The 19,434-nt window shown below is 52.6% G+C and overlaps 2 protein-coding genes across 3 annotated transcripts; one reads left to right on the forward strand and one right to left on the reverse strand.

Annotated features, from left to right (window-relative positions):
- The first annotated feature begins 3,402 nt into the window (after positions 1 to 3,402).
- Positions 3,403 to 13,946, forward strand: CAPNS1 (calpain small subunit 1). 2 transcript variants are annotated; one of them, XM_072608406.1, is made up of 11 exons: positions 3,403 to 3,532; positions 3,893 to 4,121; positions 9,971 to 10,004; positions 10,208 to 10,297; positions 10,517 to 10,574; positions 10,670 to 10,734; positions 10,897 to 10,965; positions 11,185 to 11,263; positions 12,743 to 12,859; positions 13,017 to 13,075; positions 13,230 to 13,946. In XM_072608406.1, the coding sequence occupies exons 2-11, from the start codon at positions 3,904 to 3,906 to the stop codon at positions 13,254 to 13,256; spliced, it is 816 nt and encodes a 271-aa protein (XP_072464507.1). In that variant the 5' UTR covers positions 3,403 to 3,532; positions 3,893 to 3,903; the 3' UTR covers positions 13,257 to 13,946. The 2 variants fall into 2 exon arrangements, with proteins under 2 accessions (XP_072464507.1, XP_072464508.1); XM_072608407.1 differs by lacking the exons at positions 3,403 to 3,532; positions 3,893 to 4,121 and adding an exon at positions 4,896 to 5,093.
- A 1,326-nt stretch (positions 13,947 to 15,272) lies between these two features.
- Positions 15,273 to 17,756, reverse strand: COX7A1 (cytochrome c oxidase subunit 7A1). Its single transcript, XM_072608416.1, has 4 exons — positions 17,494 to 17,756; positions 15,985 to 16,077; positions 15,610 to 15,694; positions 15,273 to 15,422 (listed from the first exon to the last, which is right to left on the reverse strand). Exons 1-4 carry the CDS (start codon positions 17,506 to 17,508, stop codon positions 15,367 to 15,369), a joined length of 249 nt encoding a protein of 82 aa, XP_072464517.1. The 5' UTR covers positions 17,509 to 17,756; the 3' UTR covers positions 15,273 to 15,366.
- Positions 17,757 to 19,434: the final 1,678 nt, after the last annotated feature.

Below are 19,434 nucleotides of genomic sequence, written 5' to 3' on the forward strand. Positions count from 1 at the left end.
GGCAGGTGGCTCATCTTTAGTGTGGATTTCTTGTTCTTCCATCATCTGCCTCTCCTGAAGGCCTTTCCTACAGCAGAATAAAAATGAAAACAAGTTAACCCATCAGCATCTGCAGCGTTCAACACCCATAATCCCCTAGCTGTGTAGAGAAGGGGGGGAGGTATATGCTCGCATCTCTTCTTTTGGGCCAAACTTGGTATCATTTTATACTGGGGAGATCTTAATAGAAAGCTGCTGAAATACAGCAGCTAGAGGGTGCCATAGTGCTGGGCCTGGAAGACTCTTCTCTCTGAGTTCAAATCCCACCTCAGACACTTAGCTGTGTGAGCCTGGGCAAGTCACTTCACCCTGGTTGCCTCCGTTTCTGATGAAGAGTGGGACCCAACTAAACAACAACAGTTGAGATAGAGGTAGCTCAGTTTGTAGGCAGGAAGTCTTGAGACTCAAGCCCTACCTCTTATACGTTAGGGCTTGGTGACCTTGGGCAGGTCCCATCAGGCCCTTAAAGTGACTAAAGGGTTCTAACTGCCTTACTGGGAGGTCTCCACGATGGTGAGGTGAGTGGTTTTTCTCCCCTCCCACCCCCATGTTAAAATAAAAGGTTTAAAACAGTGCAAGTGAGACCATGCTTTCCTTTTGTCATTCTTATCAGTTTGCTAAAGTTTAAAGGGAAGCCTTGGCATTATTTTGATTGGCATTTTTCTAATTCTTAGTAATTTGGAGCATTCTTTTATATCGTTAGTAATTGACAGTTCTTCTGAGAAATGTCCAGATTGCTTGCCCACATCTCTGTTGGAATTACTTTTGGCCTCTGATGTTTCTGTTAGGTTTTTACATAGTGTGGATATGAAACCCACATCAGAGATAGCAGACGCAGATTTTTTTTTTCTCCATAGTCGACTGCTTTCTCTCTTTGCATTAATTTTGTTCATGCAAAACTTTTTAATTTCAAGTAAGCAAAATTAACTCTTTTGTCATTTCCCTTATCCTTTGGTAAAGACGTTACCTCCTCCAAGTTACATAAAGCTCAAGCATGACTCCAGAACAGTTAAGGATGCTGCCGACGCACCCCTGCCCTTTGTGGAGCTGCGAGGACCACAGCTCTGCGCCCTGATGGTTAAAATATATTCCATGACTGTGCTTTTTCTTTTTTTGCTTTAAAAACCATTTGTTATGTGAGATGCTTGCAGGGAGGAGGAGGAATGCTAAAAGAAAGAGCCCACCCTTTATCCATATCTGTGCAAGGCATGTGATGAGCTTCTAGTTTTTTTAAAATTCTTTTAATCTCACCCTAATCAGTCAACTGGCATTGTTCCTCCTTCATTGCCGAAGACTACCATGTCATCAGAGAAATGATGACCTGACTTGCACTTGACTTTGTTTTGAGTGAGGGAGGGCTGTGCAGGTCACCAGCCTCACTTCTCCAGAGCCATCTGGGTCCAGTGACCGGATATTCATCAGGATGACTGGAGATGGCCCAGGATGCACTGGGAGACCTTGGCCTGACCTGTGCAGGTACTAAGTTAGGGTGAGGTAAAACTAATCAGGGCCTGTTCCCTTTAATGAGGCAAGGAAGAGGAAGACATCAGACTGGGAGGGAAACAGCAACACTTAACGTTGATAATCACTCTGAAGCCCGGAAGGTCCAGAAGAGAGCCTTTAGGCAGGGGCAGGAGCCCCATGGTGTCTGAGTTACGGAGTGCAGTAGGCTCAAGGTTCTAGGCTCAAGGTTCTGAGAAGGGTAGGGAAGGGAGGCTAGCCAGTAAGTAAAACCCAAGTCACCTGGGCATCTTTTGGCTATCCAAATTTACCTTCCTTTGGAGAAGAGAAGAAAGGGGGGAGGGGAAGGCAGACAGGAGAGGAGGGGTTGAGTTACCCAGCTAGCTGGGTCCCCATTCAGCCAGCTGGGTCTGCTCATAGGATTGTGTCTGTGCTTCGTTGCTGAAGCAGACCATGCCATCAGAGAAATGGTGATGTGACTTGCACTTATCTTTGTTCTGAGCGAGGAAGGGCTGTGCAGATCACCAGCCTCACTTCTCCAGAGCCATCATCTGTGGCATAGTGGAGATGGGATGTTCAGGAGTCGTCAAGACCTGTGTTCCAGAGCTCTCCAGCCTCTCGGTGCCTCTAGGCACTAAATTGCAAAGGGTTCGCTGGAGAACTAGTGGTGGGAATGCTTTCATCTGGGAGCTCCCTACTTCAAGGAAATGGCAGGTCTAGCTCCACTCCTTTGGGCGTTTACATTCCGGTCACATGTTCATTTTGAATTTATTGTGGAGTATGGTCTGTCATGTTGGTCTAAACCTCATTTCTGCCAGACTTCAGTTTTCCCACTAGTTTTTAAGAGAGTCTTTTCCGAGGTTACGCTTTCAGACGTCGATGGACTTCGCAGCATTGTAGATGGCTCAGGCTTTATCAGTCTCTGCTAAGAGCCAGGCTTTGTCCTGGGACGATACCGGGGAAACCCAAGGATCCTGTTTGTCAGCCTTGGCAGCGGGGCTTGGAATGTAGCAGACGCTTCACAAATGCTTGTTGCCGTTCCATTGCGAACGATCGATCCCTCCGCACAAGTCTACGTTCTGATGGGGGACAAGGGGAAAGGCATGGGTCCTGAGTGAGGCACCTCAGGGGGTGGCCGGACCTCGGGGGGCACAAGCGTCCAGAGAGGATGGACAGGGAGGTGGGGGCCGGGGGATCCAGGGCTTCGGAGGTGAAACCAGCCTTGGACGTGGCCCAGGGGCAGCGGGGAGCCCGGGGCTGTGGACCGCGGTGGTCTCACGCAATGGGACGGGCAGGACTGGAGGAGTCGTGAGGAGAGCGGGGCGAGCCCGGAGTAGGGAGGCCCCTGCTCCCATTGCCCCCTTCAGGAGGGGGCATTACCGTCATCACTGGCCTCCGACCAGGACACGGCCCCGGGGGGGGGGGTCCCCACTTCCGCGTCTCGGGCCGGTCCCGGGGACTGAGGAATGAACCAGGCCCCGACTTCCGGGGGCGGGGACAGAACGGGGACCGAGGAATCACCCACGCCCCGAGGGGGGCCGTTTCCTCTGCCCTCCTCCCTCAGCTAGACTGGGCCGGTCCAGCGGCTATGCCCTCCCCCGGCCGCACCTCCGGGGACCCAGGAGTCCCCCACCCCCTCGCGTGTTCCGCCCCGCGTGGGGCCCGAGAGCGTTTTCCGAGTCACTGGCTGGGGGGAGGCGGGGATGGGACTCTTAAAGGCGCAGGCACGCCCTCGCCCCGCGTCTCTCCGGGACCCCGCAGGGCGGGAGGGCTGGGCCCGGTTCCAGGGAGCAGCTGGTGGGCGGGGCGCCCGGGTCCCGTTATGCAGCGGGAAGGGGAGGGGCGGCACCGGACAGTCTGCGAGACGGGCTTTAGGACCACGCGGACGCCCGGGGAAGGCACATCGCCTCGGGCGGGGCCACCCCTGAGTCACCCCGGCCCCGCCCGACCGTCCTGTAGCCGGACCGAGAGGAGTCGAGCAAGGAGGGTAGGAGGCCAGACCGCGGCTGGGGAAACTGAGGCCGAGATCAGGGTGAGAGCGCCCCCCGCCCCAAGTCCGGGCTCCCCAACCCCGCTCGAGTCTCCCCCAGCCTGGCCTTGAGTCCCCCTGAACCCCGGCTTCAGTGCCCCCTCCCCTCGTGCTTCCTGACCCCCCTACTTGGGCACGAGCAAGAGACCCTAAGGATCCCCCACACCCGCGGAGCACCCTAACAACCCAGGACCCCTAGCCTTGACTCCCGGAAGCCAGCCCCGGCCTCCCCTGAATCTCAGTATCCCCAAACCGTGCCCCAGTACCCACCCTCCTCGGGACCATCAGGAGCGGGGCCCCCGACTCCCCCTGACCCCCCGCCCCATAGCTGACCGCGGCCGGCGTCCTGACTCTGGCCCCCAGGTCCCGGAGACATGTTCCTGGTTAATTCATTCCTGGGCGGGAAGGGCGGCGGCGGCGGGGGCGCAGGCAGAGCTCTCGGGGGGCTGCTCAGCGGCGGCGGCGGCGGTGCTGGAGGCATCGGCAATGTCATCGGGGGGCTACTTAGCGGAGGCGGTGGCGGCGGCGGTGGCGGCGGCGGAGGAGCTGGGGGTGCCATGGGGTTCCTAGGCGGTGTCATCAGCGCCATCAGGTGAGCGGGGGCTGGGGGAGCTCAGCCTGGGGGGCCCTGGAACACTGGGGGCCTCGGACATGGGGAGGTCCTGGGATGTGGGGAGCCCTGAGACACGGTGGGGCTGGGATATGAGGAGCCCGAGACATGAGGGGACCTGCGATACGGGGACCCTCAAACATGGGGAACCCCGGGACATGTAGTGGGGTCCACTGTTCCGTGAGAGGTCTGGAGACTGGGCCGGAGCGCGGTGGTGAATAAGCATGAGCCATCTTAGCCAGCGGCAGTAGAGTCATGGCAGGTATGTGGCAGAGGAGGGGTCGCCCCACCTGGCTCCGTATACCTTGTGAGGATCCCCGGGTTTGTGGGCTCCAGTCACAGCCCAGCTCAGCAGAGCCACGACCTCCCATTAATGAGGGGGGGGTGGGACTCCATGGTCTTAATGTTGAAAAGAACCTGACACTTATCGGTGTGTTGGGATCTCTGGAAGGGGCCTCACTAGCCCACTTCTTCATCACTCATTTTACAGTTGAGGAAACTGAGGGCTCACAGAGTCACACTGCATCAATCAGAGGGAACCCAGGATCGCGCAGTGTCGCAGGAGGTGGGGACGGGGCATGGACAGGACTCGGGGCTGGTGGACTAAATCACCCCTCCTGCGGGGAGCCTGGAAAGATACACAGCTTAGATAAAATGGGAACTCAGCTAGAGTCTGGTAGGAGCCTGAGACACCGAGGGTCAGCCCGACACATTCCAGGGGGTCTTGTGGGGTCTAAAGAGCATTCTCTCTTTGGGAAGCAGCTTGGTTCAGAGGAACAGGGTTCCCGCTCTGCCTCTGAAATTTCATTTGTGTGATTTGCGGCGTCTTGTCTCTTCTCCAGGCCTTAATTTCCTTTTCTGTAAAAGGGGCCCGGACTAGGTGATCTCCTAGGCCCATTCCAGCCACATATCTATGGTTCTGTAATTGGAGACTCCGAACTTGCATAACAGAGGGTGGGTAGGGGCTGAGCAGCTGGGGCTGGGGGCGGTCCCCAGATGGGGTCAGAGCTCAGGAGTCCAGGAGGGGGAGGGGGCAAAAAACAGTCATGGCTGGAGAATAGAGCTGGTGGAAAGGAGTCTTGAGTCAAGTCTGGGAAGGTGAGGATTTGGAGGCAGCTGGGAGCTGATGATGGTTTTTGAGCCTGGGGAGTAAATCCAGGAAGCATCTTGCCCTGTCCCCATTCGGTTTTATCCGTTTCCTTTTGGGCAGTCCCTACTGAACCGGGTCTGCCTGGGGCAGAAGACTTGGGGGGAGGACCAGGGGGTACCATCTGTACCTGAAAAGGTACTCTGTACCTTCCCAAGGCTGTAGTCCCCAGGGCAGAGCAAGTCAGAGTGGTCATTTAGGGAGGAGCCAGGGAGAAGAAGGGGGTCTTGGGGGTCAGCTGCTAGTGGGCAGTAGGGATGGAGGACAGAAATGCAGCCGGGGAGATACCGAGTCAAAAGGCAGAGAATGCTGGGTTACCCTATCTGGGTGAACACTAGTCCAAGGGAAGGGCTTTCTAAGACTGGGAAGACAGGATACTGGTGATGGAGCAAGCTCTCCCCTGGGTTTCAGAGAATCCTGGTCCTCCTCTTGGGTCTGCCCAGCCGTCTCTTTGCATCCTTTGGTCCCTGTTGCAATTTTGGATGAGGGCAGGCTTTATCTAAACCCAGCAGGAAAATGTGACTTGTTGGGGACAGGGGCTATTTCTTTCCATATTGATATGTTTTGCCCAGAATAGATGTTTAATTGAATGCCCAGATGTATGGGTAAGAGATACTTCTGTCCACAGTGGAAGTGGGTGGGTGGAGGAAGAGGAGAGACACACTGTCTGGGGATAATTTTGAGCTTTGAGCTGTAGATTAAAAGAAGGATGATAAGTAGCCCTGGCCCTAAGAGGGGGTTCAGAACCGGGAGCCATTTTAGGGGAAAGGAAAAGCTTGATTTGGGATTTATTGAGATGGAAGGAAGAAATAGAAGAAAAACATTTATTAAATGTTATCTGAGTGCCAAGCACTGTGCCAGGCCCTGCCCCCACTCAACTGTAAGTCACAGGGGGCCTTAGGTGTACTTGTAAGTCAGATGTTGGAGGTGGATCTGGACATGACCCAGGAGGACCAAGGAGGTCACGGGGGTCTGCGGGGTAAGGGAGGAGTAAGCGTGGTATCAAAGGACCAGCAGACCACCTTGGGGGATGGTTAGAGGACCTGCCTGGGAGGCAGGAGGATCCAAGTGTTCAAATACTGCCTCTGATCTTTTCTCACCAAGCTCACCTAAGGCAGGCCACAGGCCACAGGCCACGGAAGCGCTAAGACAGTCACTTATATTGGTGGAAGAGATTTTCCCCACCAGTGAGAAAGTTCCCTGTAAATGTTGAAATCATGGGCCCAGACCAAGATAAATACATAGGTAATTTTCAGGGCTTTTTTTTAGTCTGGACAGGTGACATCTTTGAAGCTGGGAACTCCCAGTATGGAAGGCCCCCTCTCCCAATGCAAAATATAATCAGTTTCATAGAGTTGTTGGGGCCACCAGGACAGTTCACACAGGGTCACACAGCCCCTAAGGCATCCTCAAGACTTGAACCTCCCAGGTCTTCCTGGCATTGTCTACACTGCCTTTATTTAACATTGTTGTTCAGTTGTTTATATCTAACTGTTTGTGATCCTGTTTGGGGTTTTCTTGGCAAAGACACTGGAGTGGTTTGCCATTTCCTTCTCCAGATCATTTTATAATTGGGGAAACTGAGGAAAATAGGGTTAAGTGGCTTGCCCAGGGTCACAGTTAGTATCTGAGGCTAGATTTGAACTCAGGTCCTCCTGATTCCAGGTCCAGCATCCCCTGGGCCACCTATCTGCCCCTTATTTTACATATATATATAAAATTATAATCAGTCCTGTCCACCAACCCAAATGTCACACTCCACAGTTCTTACAGGCTTTATCATCATTTGAGGCAGGAAGCCCAGAGAAGTTATCCAGTGAGAGAGGGTCAGAATTTATGTGTAGAATGGGTATTGGATTTTTGCCTTCTCAGTGGGTGGGAGAAGGGTAGAGGAAGAGAGAAAATTGGGAACTGAAAATAAAAATTTTAAATTTAAAAGGGTGTGGATCTGAACCCAAGTCTTCCAGCCTCTTGAGTCTTTAGGCATCCAAGCCTGGGTGACAGACTCTTGAGGTCTGTGGAGGGCAAGGTTGTGTCAGTTCTGATTCTCCCCATTGCCCAGCACGGGGCTTAGAAAATGTTTAGTCAGAAGTAGTAAAATCCCATGAAGGAATGGGCAGAGGGATTGTGGTGAGTTCAGTTTTGTGTGTGCATCTGAGGTGTGGCACTGGACTGTCAGGTGGAAATATTTTTTTGGTTGTGGGAGATACAGGACTGTGACTGGGGGGAGACAGAGAGGGAGAGAGACAGAGACAGAGAGAGAGATGAAGAGGACAGAACTTGGGGGTGAGGGATGCCCATGTTTAGGATGTGGGAGATGGCAAAGGATCCCTTAGCTATGTAGGGAGAGGGGCTTCTCTGAAGGAGACAGGAGGGAATGGTGGTGAACATAGACAGGGCACAAGGACTCTGTCTATGAAGGGATCACAACATAATAGATTGAAAATTGGAAGGAACCTGAGTCCAATTCCCTCATTTTACAGATAGAGAAACTGAGGCCCAAACTGACTAAGGAACCTGCCCAAGCTGGTATAGCTAGTATAGATCCAATTTATTTTTTAAATTTCTTTACTTAGATCTTAACTAATACAAAAATAACTCAATCTCTTGATATATAAAACAGAAAAAAAAAAGATTTTGCATGAAACAATAGATGCTTTTTTCTCAGCAAAAGCAGAAAACCTGCAACTTCCAAAGCTGTTCTGCATTTCTGTGCTTCCTGACCCTCCTGTTTTCTTATCTGCAATTTTTCAAACTGTGTCTCAGTGACCCTCTTTAACTTTGCCTTCTCAGCCCTCTTCTCTTTCCCCCTCCGGCCCACTATCATTGGGAAAGAAACAAAAAAGAAAAATGGCACTTGGCACTAATATGCAAAGCACATTCCCATGTTGCCTTTGTCTGAAAATGTGTGCCTGGCCCTGCATCCCAAGGCCAACCCCCCACCCCATGGTCCTCTGGAATCCTGGCTGGTCCTTGTGTAGATCAGAGCTCTCAAAGTCATTCAGAGTGGTTGTTCACTGTGTAAGTGGTTCTGGGTCTGCTCACTTCCTCTGTGTCAGTTCCTACAGGTCTTTAGAAGTTCTCTGAAACCACCCCCTCATCACTTCTTACAGCACAATAGTATTGTCACATTCATAGATCAGAACTCCTTTAGACACCTCCCAATGGATGGGCGTCCTCTCAATGTCCAGTTCTTTGCCATCACAAAAAAGCTGCTATGAATATTTTTGTAACATATGGGTCCTTTGGCTCTTTCTTTGGGGGTAACCAATGTACCCTACTGCCTGCCAGGAGAGATTCTTTATAGGTAAGATAGTGGCATGGGGCTGAGAGAGGAAGCCAGTGCCTGGAGGACGGGATTAATGTGATGGATGAATGACTCATAGCATTCAGGAAATTACTAGATGAGCCTTACGGTTATACAGGATAGCCGGGGTTATTGCAAGGATACCTGGGTGTTGTCTCTTGAGTGATTGCTGACTGTCACCCAAGGGAGAGGATCAGGACCCAGCCAACTGCTGGGCCTCCTCAGGCCACATGTGGGGCTACAGCCCAGCAGTACCCTTGGGATGGGGAGAGGCTCTGATACCAGGAAGGCTGAGAAGGAAAGATGCTGGCCAAACCATCATGCTTGAGGCATCTTGAGGGGAGCATGAGACATCAGGGCTCCTCCTGTCTAGATCAGGCTGTCTTTATTTTTTTGAATATCTGTATAATTGTATTTAAATACAGTTGGTTTCCTTTATAATCCTGTGTATTTTATTGATTTAAAAACCTGCTTCTAGGAAGGGGTTGTAGAGGTTTCACCAAACTGCCAAAGGGGTCTTAGATGGGACCCCAGAGGCTGCCTCCTCATTTTACAAAGGTGAAGACTGAGGCCCAGGGAAATGGAAGTGACTTGCAGAAGGTCACCCAGGTAGTTGGTGGCGGAGGTGGGTGTAGGATGGGCGGCTGCTAGAGACAATCATGTAAATTTTAACTGAAAAGCAAAACTCGAGACCGGTAGTCCATGAGTTAGGAGCGATACTATTGTTGGGAGAGGCTTGGATCACAGAGATGGTAATGGAAGGATGGAGGGATGGAGGAAGAAGGCTGCCCCTCTCCCCCTATCTTCCCCTTTCCCCTATTCCCTGGCGGCTTTCTCTTCCTAGGACCTGGGAGATGAGGATGTGAGGGGTGATTAGGGCCAGCTCTCAGCAGCAGGTATCTGCCCTCTAAAAAAGATGACCAAGCCCCTCTTAAAAGGTGGGGGAAAGGCTTGCCCAAGGGAGGGCCAACTGCTCCTGTGGAATGCTGCCTGGACCCTCCCAGAGAGGCTCCTCTACTCTGTTTTCCTTTGCTCTCTTTGTTACCTGGGAGGTACTGTGGGGGCTGGGCTGTTTATCAGGAAGTAATTGTGATTTTGAATGAAACAAAAAACCATCAATAAAACAAACAAGTGTGTGAGACTGAGGGTGGGAGTCAAGTGAGTGGAGAATTGAGGGAGGGTCACATCTTTCTGAGGGGGGTAGGACAGGGGGATTCCTAGGTTCTTGGCAGGTATCTGACCCTGCTTCCAAGGGTGGGGAATCACTCAGGCCTGGGCAGAGAGGCCCTTCTCTAGGTTACCAGACCGGTTTTATGGAGGAGGTAGGGCTAGTCTATTCCTTCCATGACACCCCCTCCCCCCCATTCTTCTCTCTAGTGAAGCTGCAGCCAATTATAACCCAGAGCCCCCGGTAAGTGAATTTCTCCCCCCCCCCCAACCTTGGAGACTCTTCCTTTTCACACCCACCTCCCCTATTTGGGATTGAGGATCACTGCCTATGGGGGAGGGCATGCCTGGGTTCTTGGGTAGGGGGGGATGGAGAAGGGGATTTCTGAGGCCTTGGACAGTTGAAAGAGAAAGTGGTTTCTCCTCTGAACCTGCTGTTGCCCCCAGCCCCCTCGATCCCACTTCTCCAACATTGAGGCCAACGAGAGCGAGGAGGTCCGGCAGTTCAGAAGGCTGTTTGCCCAGCTAGCAGGAGATGTGAGTGCCCGCTCCCTCCCCACACTCTGTCCCTTCAGTCCCCCAGTGAGCATCCCCAGGGATGGGTGGGCACCTAGGCACAGGTCCAGTCTACTCCCTCACCCCTGTCCACCCCAGGAGGCTTTCAAGGAATGGGCTTTTGCCCAGAAGAAGCCCCAAGTTAAGGGGACCCCCCCCTCTCCTGCTGCCCCAATCTCTCCCCCCATTCTCCCCTTACAGGACATGGAAGTCAGTGCCTCTGAACTCATGAACATCTTGAACAAGGTGGTGACTCGACGTGAGTACCTGGTGACCCTGAGTAGGGGAGGGCTGGGCCAGAACCAGGGATAGTGGAAATGGGATGATCTCTGACCTTGGCCTTTGCATCTACAGATCCTGACCTGAAGACTGATGGCTTTGGCATCGACACCTGTCGAAGCATGGTGGCCGTCATGGATGTATCCTTGGGGGATATCTTTGGGGGAGGCTTTTAGGGGCATGTCCTTGGGGGAGGGTCCCCAGTTTGGCCTCTCCCGCATGATATGGGTTTTCATCATGGGCCCCCTTCACAGAATGGCCTCCTTCCCTCCCAATTTGAACCTTAACTTCCTGCCCACCAGAGTGATACCACTGGCAAACTTGGCTTTGAGGAGTTTAAGTACCTTTGGAACAACATAAAGAAATGGCAGGTGAGCCTGCACCTAGCACCAGCATGATCCTATCCCAGGTTCCTTCTCCTAAGCTGACTTCCTGAGAGCTGCCCATCCCCAGCCTGCCCCTCTTACCACCCACTGCCTCCTGCATCCTGGGCCTTTCTTACCCATCCCTGGGGAGCTGAGCTGCCCCTCCCCACCATGGACTTTCCAGTGTTCCTCTGACCTCTCTCCCATCCCCCTTCCTCTCTGCAGGCCATCTACAAACAGTATGACCTAGACCGCTCAGGGACCATTGGCAGCAGCGAGCTCCCAGGAGCCTTTTCAGCTGCAGGTTTGGGGAACTCTGGGGTCAGACAGGAAGTGGGGAAGGGGCCCTAAGGTGAGATAGGAATCGGCCCCAGCCCTCCTGGGATCTGAGCATTTTGGATCTAGAAGCTTTGGGAGGGAATAGACTTGTGATTTGATCAGCACAGGAAACCAGGCCCTCTAGGATGGGAATTTAACTTAGGGTCTGTGGTCCCCTAAGGGGCCCATGGATGTGGTCCAGGGGGGTCCATGACCTTGGGTGGGAAAAAAATTCCATCTTTGTTTTCAGAAACATTTCATTGGAAATTCCATCATGAATGTAGGCTGCATAAGTGATTCTGAGTAGGGATCCCTAGACTTCCCACACTACCCAGGGACTCGGGACCCAAAAATGGGGGGATCTGAACCCAGGTGATCTTGATTCCAAGGCCACATGCCGTAGAAGGGTTGTAAGGCTCACAGATAGGCTAGAACTGACTCAGTCTCTTTATGAATGGTACAGTAATCGGGAACTTATCAGTTACTGTACAATATATGATCAGTAGAGATTTAGCAACTGATCAATTGATCCTTAGCTAGATCTCCTCAGTGGAGGTACTCCCTTCATCAGTACAGATTGCAGCCCCCACCTCACCTGCCCCTGGTGTGGTTCTTCTCCCTTTCCCTTCCAGAAGTCCTGTGTTTAGAGCTGGACCTTGGGGCCCATCCGCTCCAACCTCCTTATTTTACATAGAGAGGAACTGGGGCCTCGAGATGATCCCACAGTCAGGGGAGACCTGGGTTCAAATCCTGCCTTGGACACTGACTAGCCATGACATGTCATCTCAGCTTCAGTTTCCTCATTTATTAAAAGTGGGAGGGAATCCTTGCATCCCCTTCCTGAGACTGTTTTAGGGAACTGGCTTGTAAACAGGGTACCTTACAGATGTGATGCTATTAAAAACTAGTCAGTAATTCAGTGAGATCTAATCAGTTACTCTATAACAAGCAATATTCATTTGGTAACCACCCAGCAGAGGCCCCAGGCCTACAGCCTCAGACACTTAGCAGTGCTTTGAGGCTCATATCCAATCCGTGTTTATTAAGCACCTGCTATGTGCTAAGCAGCCAGCAGTCTAAGCCTCAGTTTCCTCATGTGTAAAATTGAAGATAATCACTGCCACTTCCCAGAGGAATTGAGAGGATCCAAAGAGATAATGCCAAGTGCTGAGCAGACCTCAAAAGGGCTATGGCAATGTTGAGGGTGTTCATATGGGAATTTACAGCCATATGGAGGGAACTGAGGCTGGCTGGACCAGGCAACCTCTGAGGTCCATTCTGGGCGTGCGAACCTCTGTGACTTTAGGTGATGGCAGTAGGGTGGACCCTTGGTGGGTTGGTTGGGCATTGTTTACCCTGGGTTCCCAAGATCCGGACCCTGGCTATGGGGAGAGGGGGCAGATGAGGAGCCTGGCTGGGCCCTGGATCCTAGAGCTGACCACTGACCCCTGCTGGGCCCCACCAGGCTTCCAGCTCAGCCCAGAGCTGTACCACATGATCATTCGGCGGTACTCAGATGAGGATGGGAACATGGATTTTGACAACTTCATCAGCTGTCTTGTGCGCCTGGACGCCATGTTCCGTGAGTGAGCTGGGCAGGCTAGACATACCTCACCCCTGGATTCTGATGCCTTGAACCCTGCCCTGATGTGTGTTGGGGTGGGGCATCCGTTCCCAGGGCTTCCACATGTACTTTGAGATCCTCTCCTTCTAACCATTCTCTCCCACCCCTTACCCAGGTGCCTTCAAGTCTCTGGACAAGGATGGCAGTGGTCAGATCCGAGTGAATATCCAAGAGGTGAGGACCAATCCCATGCCCCATGTCTGTGGGGGTCTGGTTAGGGTGCTGCTTATGGTCCATTAGGGAGGGAGTGGTCTCTGGACAGTGCTGGCAGATTCCTGGACGACCTCACCCCCAATTCACTCCTCCCGGCTTCCCCCTCTTCTCCCAGTGGCTGCAGCTGACCATGTACTCCTGAGGCCCATGTGTCTGTCCACCTGACTGGTCATCGCCCCCACCACCACCCAGGACAGAGATTGCCAGGAAGCTGCCCTCCCCCTCTCCTGCACTTCTGTCATTCTCAGCCCAATGAGGGAACCCTCTGGCACAGACACCACCAGATGCTGACTCAGCATTGTTCCAGGGGTGCCCCTCCTACCCTGACTGTACCAATATGACCACCACCAAGTAGCCCCTGCTTCCCATTCATCCCCACCCCCAGCTCTGGAACGTGCCAACCAATCACACGCTTCTGCCCCCCCCCCCCCCCCGCCCCAAGCACTGCTGTAAACATCACATGCTCTAACATGCCAATCACATGCATCTGTCCCCCTGCAAACATGTCACATGCTCTAACATGTCAGCCACATGCTTCCTGGCATCCTTAGAAATACTTAATGCATTAATGTGCTGTCCCCCCCAGCTCCTCTGTAAACATGCTGTAATATGCTTTCCATGGCCCCTGAACCCGTGCAAATACACATTACATGCTTTGACATGTCAGCCAGGTGCCATCACACGCTGCCCCCACGGGGCTCATCTGGTATCTAGTGCCTTCTCTCATCCCCCATGTGCTTCAGGCCCTGTCCCCTCCTCTCTGGGTGGGCCTGGGAGCAGGGGCAGGGCTTCAGGGCTGCCCCAAAGCCCAAAATAAACAGTGGTCACAAGACTGATGGCCTCCTCTGATGTCACCACCATCACGGTGCTTATGTCATGGGTTGGACCAAGGTTTCTTTATTCAAGAGGCTGCGAGGTAGAGACCCTGGGTTCTTAGCATTGCTGGGGGCAGGGCTCCCCTCAACTCATCTTCTGGGGATCCCAGCCTCTGCTAATGCGGGAGAGGAGGCAGGGCAAGAGGTCAGAGCTGGACTGTGCAGCTTTAGGAGGGATGGTGGGAAGTTTTCTCTGTCTCAGTTTACCTGCCCTGGGGGAAACCCTGAGACCTGTCTCTGAAGGCCATGAGTCTTGGGGTCACCATGAGAGCCTAATATTCACACAGCTCTGACTGCCTTGGGGAGGGAAGGGAAGGTCTTCTCCCTGCCATCCCTCCTTTTACTCAAGTGGGAGTAGGGCTGGGTTTAGACTGAGTGCCCTGGGGGTGTCTGAGTAGATATGGGGCCACAGGCTGGGCACCTTGGCCAAAGTACTGTTCATGGCATTGTTCATGATAATTTCTAAATCTGTTCCCCTTCACCTGCTGAGTCATGAGGGTCCCTCTGCACTCAGTGGCCCAGAGATGGAATGTTCCAGGAGATGATTGGTGCCTGGTCCAGGAGCACCAAGTCCTGCTGTCAGCCTGGGCCTTGAGCCATCCCTGCCATGATTACTTTGAGCCCCTGTGGTCAGCAGGCCCCTGTTTAGTGCCGGTGTAGACTCCAGGGAGCCTGGCTTTTGCACCTGTTGGGATTCTCCCATCTGCCTCCCTGATCAAGAGGCAGCCCTTGGACAGGGCTAAAGGCCAGAAATCTAGACCCAAGGAAGGACTCCTCCCAGGTCAATACAGTCACTTCACACACAGACCTGGACCAAACTGTCCCCCACCCCCCACACTCTGATATTCTGTGACCTCCATCCCTCCCACGTGATCTATGCCATCCAGGATGATGAATGCCATCAGCTCTAGAGGTGGCAGGGCAGTATCCTGGAGAGCCCTCGGGGGTATGACCCTAAACAAACCCAAGACAGATAGCAGAAGGGGTCAGGGGGGAGCCCACCAGACAGTTACAGGAGCAACTGAGGAACACACCCAAGGTCCTGTCAGATGCAGCTAGCTTCCTCTGGGAAGGATTTCTGTTTCTGGAGACCTTGCCTGGTTCCACAATCTTTCCCCCAGGATCCCAGGCTTCTACTGTAGTAGGGGTATTTGTTGGAATATGGGTGAGGGTCCAGGGTCCTTGGCTTCCTCTGGGAGGGGGGAGGGGAAAAGGGAGGTAGATACATTTGGGTCAGGCGCCTAGGTCTCAGATCACCACCACCGACAGACAGACGATCTGGATTAACTTTCTACAGTTAGGAAATTTATTTGTGCTGAGCCCCAGGCCCAGGCCTTGCCAAGCCTTTCCTCTTCTGTCGGGTCCTGGGGTCCAGTCTCACTTCTTGTGGGGGAAGGAGGCCCAGCCAAGGCAGAAAAGGCTGTAACTAGTGCCTGGGGGGAAGAGGTTGGAGGGGAAGAAGGTGAGTCATACCTGACCCTGACCTCATTCCCTCCAGAGATCCTGAGTCCTCAGCCCAGAAGTCCGCACCCCCTCCCCTTCCCAGGCCCTGGACAGAGCCCCTCCCCCACCCCCAGCTGGAGGCCCAGCTTTCTCTGCCCTGTCCCTTCCTCCACTCACCTCCCAGGCAGATGGCCATCGTTAACTTGTACAGGAGGTTGTCTTTGCCACCGCCTTTCAGGTGGACTGGGAGATCATTGTTTTCCTAAGATTCAAGCAAGGCATTAGGCATGAGGGAGGACCTCCTTCTCCTCACCCCCAGAGCGTCAGGGCAGCCCCTACAGCTGGGACTCCTGGCGGTATGGGGCAGGTTTCTCTCAGGTTCCAGAAATGGGTCTCCCAGGGAAATGGGGGATTCCTAAGGGGACATTGTGGGATACCCTGAAGCAAGGGGCCACTTTGGGCAAGGCTCTATCAGAGTATCCAGGGGAAAGGGCCAGTGGGCATGCCTGGCAGATATGGGAGTGCTTGAAGGAAGGGAAGGGCTCCCCTCACCTGGAAGAGTTTTTGTTTTTCAGCTACTCTGTTCACAAAGTGGTTTCTGGCACTGGAGCTGAAGGGTCGGATCAGGGTCCGAGAGTGGGATACCTGGAGAGGATGGATCAGAGACAAATAAAATGAGAGGTAGAGGGTCCTGGAGCAGGGCAAAGGTCAGAGGTCAACTAGCAGCTGGGTCAGACACTGGAAGAAACCTCAGAGATCACCTGGTCAAGAATTCCCCCCATATGGCCCCAGAGTGGGGGGACAGGGATGACAGGGTAGGGGGCATCCCACCTGAGGGGTCATTGGAGAGTTCCAGCTGGGAACTCAGGATACAGAGAAGGGAGTCGAAAGCTGAAGGAAGGGGCTTCCTGGGAAAGGCATACCCCATAGGAGAGGGTTCCAGTCCCAAGGGTCAGAGAGGGTTTCAGAGGTTGGAGGGTCCAAGTGGATCCCAGCTTCAGGAGAGACTCCCTGAGAAGGGACACCAGTGGGGCCTGGTTCAGGAGGTCAGAGGAGACTCCTGGGCCTAGGAGTCCCAATGAGTCCTGACTCAGGGGGTCTGAGAGCTCCTAGGATTGGGGTTTCCTAGCTCGGGGAGTCCTGGGCTTATGGGTAGAAAGTCCTAGCCCCAGAGGTCAGGGGTCCCAGTTCGTCCTAGCTCAGAAAGTCAGAGTATGCTCCTCTTTGGTTAAGGATCCTAGTGGTTAATAAGGGTTCCAGCCCTGAGGGTTGTGAGGGCCCCAGTGTGTCCTAGCCCAGGATAATGAGGAGGATAATGACAGCATTCATTTAGCTCCTACGGTTGTGCCAGGCAGACAGGAAGCTGGGTGGCTCAGTAGACAGAGCACTGTGTGCAGTTAAGGTTATGGAGTCAGGAAGACCTGAGATCAAAATCAGCCTCAGATACTTACTAGCTGTGTGACCCTGGGCAAGTCACTTAACCTCTGTTTGCCTTAATCCACTGGAGAAGGAACCGGCAAACCACTCTGGTATCTTTGCTAAGAAAACCCCACAGACAATATTGGTTTCATGTGGCCCAGTGGGGGGACTGGGTGAGGGAGGTTGTGAAGAGTCACACAAGACTGAACAACAATGTGCCATGCACTGTGCTGAGTACTTTACAAACACATATCTGATCTGAGCGTCCCTGGCTGGGGGTCTGAGTGGATCCCACCTCAGGTCAGAGGGGGCTCCCTCCCAGGACTGGGGGTCCTGGTGGGTTCCATCTCAGGAAATCAGAGGGGGTTCCCTAATTGGACTGGGGTCTTGGTGGGTCCTATCTCAGGAGGTCAGAGGGGGCTGGGCTGGGGTCCTAGTGTGTCCTATCTCAGAAGGTCAGAGGGGGCTGGGCTGGAGGTCCTGATGAGTCCCGTCTCAGGAGGTCATTGGGGGCTCCCTAATAGGGCTGGGGTCCTAGTAGGTCCTATCTCAGGAGGTCAGAGGGGGATGGGCGGGGGTCCTATCTCTGGAGGTCGGAGGGGGCTCCCGGGCTGGGGTCTTGGGCTAGCACTGGGCGCTCACCAACAAGCCCCTCATGGCGCGTCCTGTGCGTGTCCTGTCCGGCGCTGACAGCCCAAGGACAAGAGGAACCCCCGCCCCTGCCTTAACCCTGGGCCAGACTCCAGGAGGGACAGCTGGGGGGGCGGGGCCTGATGGGGAGGGGCAGAGACTCCATCCCCGAGGGGTGGACGCTGGCGGAATTGGAGGAAGAGCTCAGGGCTGGCCCAATGACCACGAGAAACTCCGCTACTCTCTCGGAGGCCGCGCCCAGGCACCTTGTGGCCAAGGCTCCGATTGGCTGCCATTCCTATCAATCTAGAGCTTTGCGTTCCCATTGGTCAGAAGGGGCAAAGCCCGCAATGGACCGAGAGCCTCCTGAGCCGGCTTAGGTGAAACTGTCAGTCAGCGTCTGGGGCCAATTCAGCGCTGTGCGCAGTCTGGTGCACTCCCTCTTCGGAAGACTTCTGGGTGCCCCCACGCCCCCTACCGCATTCAGTGTCTTGCGCCCGCAGCCCTAGCGCTTCTCTTCCCCGCCTCAGTTTACCTTCAGTGTTTCCAAGAGGTAGCTGACCACTACTTTGCTTCCTCAAGACAAGACCTTTTCATCTTAACAAAAACAAACAAACAAAACACCAGAAAAGTCTGGGATAAAGTCGGGATTAGTTATTTTTAGTCTTAGGGTCACATTCAGAGTCAAGGGTAAGAGCTACATTTAGGGCCTGGGACCTGGTAGAATTTAGGCTGTAGTTCGGGGTAAGATTTAGGATCAGGGTCGATTTTACGGTCAGGGTCAAATTGCTAAAGGAAATCCCTGTCAGAGGAGGAGAAGTCCAGTGAAGTGTCTTCAAAAGGGCAGCGAAGAGGCTCCAACCAAGGGGACTGGTTTAGTTGGGTCACCATACGGGAAGTGTTATAGGAGTGTGTCACCTCTAATACCAGAATGATAAAGCCCATCTCCCACCTCAGGCACCCTGGGCAATGGTGTCACAGAAAAGTAACATTTTTCTTTAAGAAACATAGGGGCTTGTATACTACTATTAGGACTGTATCCCAAAGAAATCAAAGGAAATAGAAACGGACCTATTTGTACAAAAATATTTATAGCAGCACATTTTGTGGTGGCAAAGAATTGGAAATCCAGGAGATACTCTGTAAATTGCAGCTAAACAAGTTCTGGTATGAGTGTGACAGAATACTATTGTGCTGTAAGAAATGACAAGCAGGGTGTTTTCAGGAAAACCTGGAAAGATTTTTATGAACTGACGTAAAGTGAAGTGAGCAGAACCAGGAGAACATTGTACATTGTAAGAGTAACATGTTGTAAGATTGTACATTGTAACAGTAACGTTGTAACATTGTAACAATGATCAACTGCGAGGGCTATTCTGATCAAGACAATGATCCAAGACAATTCCAAAGGACCCACGATGAAAAATGCTAACCACTTCCAGAGGAAAAAAAAATTGAACTGAGTGCAGATTGAAGCATATCTTTATCATTTTTATTTTTATTGTTTTATTTTGCTTGTATTTTCTTTTGCAAAATAGCTAATATGGAAAGATTTTGCATGACTTCGTATGTATAACAAATATCAGATTGTTTTCTCAAAGAAGGAGGAGGAGTGGACCAGAAGGGAGACAATCTGGAGCTCAACATTTTTAAAATAACTTAAATTTTTTTACATGTAATTGGGAAATATTTAATTAAATAAATAAAAAGAGTTTTGGGTGTTTTTTAAAGAAGAGAGAGTCATAGGAGCCTGGAAATGTGAAATTTCCTGGCCAGCTCTTATCTTCTCCCAACCTACTTTTTGTTGTTTTTCAGTTATGTCCAACTCTTCATGACCCCATTTGGGGTTTTCTTGGCAGGGGTACTGGAGTAGTTTGCTATTTACTTCTCCAACCCATTTTACAGATAAGAAAACTGAGGCAAATAGGATTAAGTTACTTGCCCAGGGACACA

The sequence above is a fragment of the Notamacropus eugenii genome, chromosome 5, assembly GCF_028372415.1.
Source record: "Notamacropus eugenii isolate mMacEug1 chromosome 5, mMacEug1.pri_v2, whole genome shotgun sequence".
NCBI lineage: Eukaryota > Metazoa > Chordata > Mammalia > Diprotodontia > Macropodidae > Notamacropus > Notamacropus eugenii.